This window comes from Trachemys scripta, chromosome 1 (assembly GCF_013100865.1).
Source record: "Trachemys scripta elegans isolate TJP31775 chromosome 1, CAS_Tse_1.0, whole genome shotgun sequence".
NCBI lineage: Eukaryota > Metazoa > Chordata > Testudines > Emydidae > Trachemys > Trachemys scripta.
This window is the reverse complement of record NC_048298.1, coordinates 340,091,793-340,096,301: the sequence shown is the minus strand read 5'-3', so window position 1 is coordinate 340,096,301 and position 4,509 is coordinate 340,091,793. Positions and strand designations below refer to the sequence as shown.

At 42.5% G+C, this 4,509-nt stretch overlaps 1 protein-coding gene across 1 annotated transcript; it reads right to left on the bottom strand.

The window, feature by feature from the left end:
• Positions 1–225: 225 nt before the first annotated feature.
• On the bottom strand, positions 226–1,155 carry LOC117884170 (olfactory receptor 51G2-like). Its single transcript, XM_034784388.1, has one exon. The coding sequence runs from the start codon at positions 1,153–1,155 to the stop codon at positions 226–228; it is 930 nt and encodes a 309-aa protein (XP_034640279.1).
• Positions 1,156–4,509: the final 3,354 nt, after the last annotated feature.

Here is a 4,509-nt window from a genome sequence, read left to right as displayed (position 1 = left end):
AGGTAAAGGCAGATGAATAGGATTAGTATCTACTTCTGATTCTCTAACAATACAGGAATACATTTCAAGAACTCTAGTCTATTTACCATGGCTTTCCTAAATATCTACAAGGAATGTCCCTCTTTACAATTTCAATACTTTTCTAATATGTCCATAAAGGTTGCTTTTAGTTCAACCAGCCTACTGGTTGCTTAACCCTCACTGGCTCAGTGTGACAGAACCAACTCAGTGCTCCCATTGGAGCCTGTTAGTTGAATAGTTTTGAAAGATCTTCATGATCCGTTTACGAAGCTCCTTAGTTTTTATGCTGTACACAATGGGATTGAGCACTGGGGGGAGGAGGAGGTGGAGATACGACAGAAGAATTTGACTCTGAGGAAGAGCCTTGTTCTCGAACCTGTGAATCATAGACAAACTGATCAGCGGGGTGTAGAAAAGCAGGGTGGCACAGATGTGGGAGAAACAGGTGTTCAGAGCCTTGAGACGCTCTTGCCAGGATGTGATACTCTGCACAGTCTTAAAGATCATGATGTAAGACAAAACTATGAGCACTGAGTCTAATCCGAGAGAAGAAAGGACAATAAACAAACCATAGACGATGCTGGGCGTAGTGTCTGCACAGGCCATCTTCATCACATCTGGATGCAAACAATATGAATAAGAGAGAGGTTGGATCTTGCTGTAGGGCAACCTATTGAGAAGAATGACAGCTGGGATATGCAGACCACTACCCCTAATTATTATTGCCAGCCCTATGTTTCCTATCCTTGCACTGGTTAAAGTCGAAGCGTATCTCAGCGGGTGGCGTATTGCAACAAAGCGGTCAAATGCCATGGCTAATAGTACAGAGGATTCCATAACAGAAAAAGTGTGAATAAAGAAAAGTTGGGCCAGGCAGACATCAATGCCAATTTCTCTGGTGTTAAACACAAAGACGCTGATCATTGTTGGCAAGGTGGAAACAGATAAGCCAAGGTCAGTGACAGACAACATGGAAAGGAACAAGTACATGGGCTCATGGAGCTTCTGCTGTGTCTTTATCACAAACAGAATCAGACTATTTCCTAACATTGCAATGAGGTACATGGAACAGAAAGGGATGGAGATCCAGGGGCCATCAGCTTTCAGCCCTGGAATTCCTGCCAGGAGGAACATTGCAGGACTGATGTTGGTTTCGTTGCAGGTTGGCATGATGTGCAGGGGTGGAGGGTGGTTCTGGTCAGTTTACCATACCACCTTCCCTACAATTAAAAACAACATTATTAAAAATATGTGAGACCATGACAGAAAATATGGCTCTTTCCTGCCACTGCTCTACAGACAGTTTGGAGTCAGTACCTTGATTAAAAACCCTTGTGGTACTCACAGATCCCCCGATCAGTTATAAAACTCCATTACTAATAATATCCTGTGCTTGCATAGAGCTTTGCATTCATAAATCTCAAAGTTCTTTACGAAAGATCCCAAGTGTCCATGGGACTGATTCAAAGCCCATTGACGCTCATGGGGAGGATGAAATAGATCCTCATTTAACTGAGGGGGAAACTAAAGCGTAGAACAGGTAAGCAACTTGTGCAAGGCCATGCAGGAAATCAGTGACAGAACTCAGGTCTCCAGGTTCTCAGCTGAATGCCCCTTCACTAGATGGAATTTAGAATATGAAAAGTTGTATGAACTCAAATTGTAAAATGGAACATAAGAAAAGTAGAGCCGACCTGAACCAAAACACTGGATCAGAATACCCCTGCACTCTGGAACAAGGTTTCAGTCTGGATCCCGATCTCAACTCTTTAGCTTGGATCCATCTTAAAAAAGTAAATGGTTTAGCTATTTTAAAATCTTCTGAGAGGAAAACAATGATGTGGATTGTGAATGGTACATGGGCTGAGAAGCATTTGTACAAACTACTCAGTTATGACTGAGAGTGACCCAAGGGAGGCTGTGGCAGAACAGGGAACAAACCCCAGCTCTGCTGTGTTTTAGCTATAAACACCAGCCTTCAGCTTCTGTTGTACATGATGTTATTGTTGGAGGGGGAGGAAGCCACTGAAAACTGCAAATGTCGGCAATGTGCTGTCTTCATTCAAGATGCCTCCTTTGCTCACGCTTGGTGAAATCCACCCCTGTGCAGAAAGCCAACACATGGCCTATGTACCACTTACATTCCTCAACCTGGAATTTTGCCACATGCACCAGTTTATTGTGAAAAAAACCCTATCCTCAGGTGTGTGCCTACTCCTAGGGTCATCAACTGGCCAAACTAGCCCTTACCCAGGCAAAACCCTCATTGAGATTAAGTTCTGTTGGAACAAAGATAAAGAGCTTGATTATCCCACTTAGGGTATCCCAGCAGATACTCCGGGAGGTGTTATATGCCAAGCAAGCCCCATGCCTCTGGAAGCTGTAGGAAGCACAGGGAGTGTATGTTTCTCTTTCAGAGGTTACAGCCCAGAAACTATGGTCAGATTATTCAGTATTTGCCAATCTGGTTACATGCACCCCTTCTTGTTAAGTGTCTGGTGCTAGTCACTGTCAGTTAGGTTATGAGTTTAGCTAGACCACTGTTGGATGAGGTATGCCATTCCTAGGTTCCTTGTCACTATACACAGCTGCACGCAAGCCAATGGCACTCACGGAAAAGTGCCACACGGAGTTAAAAACACAAGCTCACTTGCACTGGGATTTGGGTTCCTCACTCCTGAAAATTCCACCCTACATGGGTAATGTTTGCACTACTGTTTGCAACCTTAGATTGCAGGTGCCAGAAGGCAGGGACCTGTTTTCCTAGGGGTTTGGGTCCTGAATAAAATAATGAATAATGACGCTGAAAATAAAAATGTGCAGTTCTCATTGGTTAAAGATTAAACGTTTCAAGCAGTTGAGACCAGTTGAGACTGCTATTAATAGAAGTGAAATCGATGCAATATGAACAGCGCACTTACCAAGCCACTAAAACAGAAGCTGGAAGAGAGTTCATTGTCTACTCCTGCGGAAGCAGAGCTTCAATGCTCTGCGCAGAAACATTCCCTCTTTCTGTCAGACACGCAGTGTGGAAGTATTTATAGAACACCTGGTAAAAGCTCTTGAGGATCAGTTAATCAACTGGGAATCACCATGGATCGCACTGTTGCATGTTTTAGCTCTACCAGCACAAATGGAAAATACTTAAAAGTTAAACGATTTGAAGCATTTCTGCACTGACTCAGTTTTTCACTGGTGCAGCTTCCAGGATTAAGGGGTAACTCAATTCACAGAATGTTTTGGAATATTCAGCAATCATCCATCTCAGAGCTGGTGTAAATGGTGTAACTGCATGTGTCAGGGGACTGGGACTGACTTACTTTCAGTCAGGATTTGACCCTGATTTTTTTTTCCTCAAAGAAAAGTTAGTTCTTGTGAAAGGTGCCAGACTGACAGACCTGGAGATGTCTGTGCTTTATTGAGCCAAAATATCATGCGTACTATTATGAAATCATAAAACTAGAAGGCACCTTGAGAGGTCATCTAGTCCAGTTCCCTGCACTTATGGCAGAAATATATATTATCTAGACCATCTCTGACAGGTATTTCTCTAACCTGCTCTGAAAAATCTCCAATGATGGAGAATCTACAATATCCCTAGGCAATTTATTCCAGTGCTTAACTACCCTGACAGTTAGGTAGTTTTTCCTAATGTCCAACCTAAATCTCCCTTGCTGCAATTTAAGCCCATTGCTTCTTCTCCTATCCTCAGAGGTTAGGGAGAATAATTTTTCTCCCTCCTCCTTGTAACAAGCTTTTATGTACTTGAAAAAAGTTATCATGTCCCCTCTCAGTATTAAGAACATAAAAATGGCCATAGTAGGTCAGACCAAATGTCCATCTACCCCAGTATCCTGTTTTCCGACAGTGGCCAATGCCAGGTGCCCCAGAGGAAATGAATATAACAGGTAATCATCAAGTGATCCATCCCCTGTCACCCATTCCCAGCTTCTGGCAAACAGAGGCTAGGGACAACGTCCCTGCCCATCCTGGCTGATAGCCATTGAGGGACCTATCCTCCATGGATTTATCTAGTTATTTTTTAAGCCTGTTATAATCTTGCCCTTCACAACATCCTCTGGCAAGGAATTTCACAGGTTGACAGTGTGTTGTGTGAAAAAATACTTCATTTTATTTGTTTTAAACCAACTGCCTATTAATTTCATTTGTTGGCCCCTAGTTCTTGTGTTATGAGAAGAAGTAACACTTCTTATTTACTTTCTCCACACCAGTCATGATTTTAAAGACCTCTATTATATCCCCCCTTAGCCATCTCTCTTCCAAGCTGAAAAGTCCCAGTATTATTAATGTCTCCTCATACAGCATCTGTTGCATGCCCCTAATATTTTTCCTTGCCTTTTTCTGAACCATTTCAATTCCAACATATATATTTTTGAGATGAGGCGACCACATCTGCACGCAGTATTCAAGATGTGAGAGTACCAGAGATTTATACAGAGACAATATGATATTTTCTGTCTTATTATC

Bases quoted from the DNA above. Each gene is read 5' to 3' on its own strand.
- LOC117884170 (XM_034784388.1), bottom strand. From the start codon at position 1,155: ATGTTCCTCCTGGCAGGAATTCCAGGGCTGAAAGCTGATGGCCCCTGG.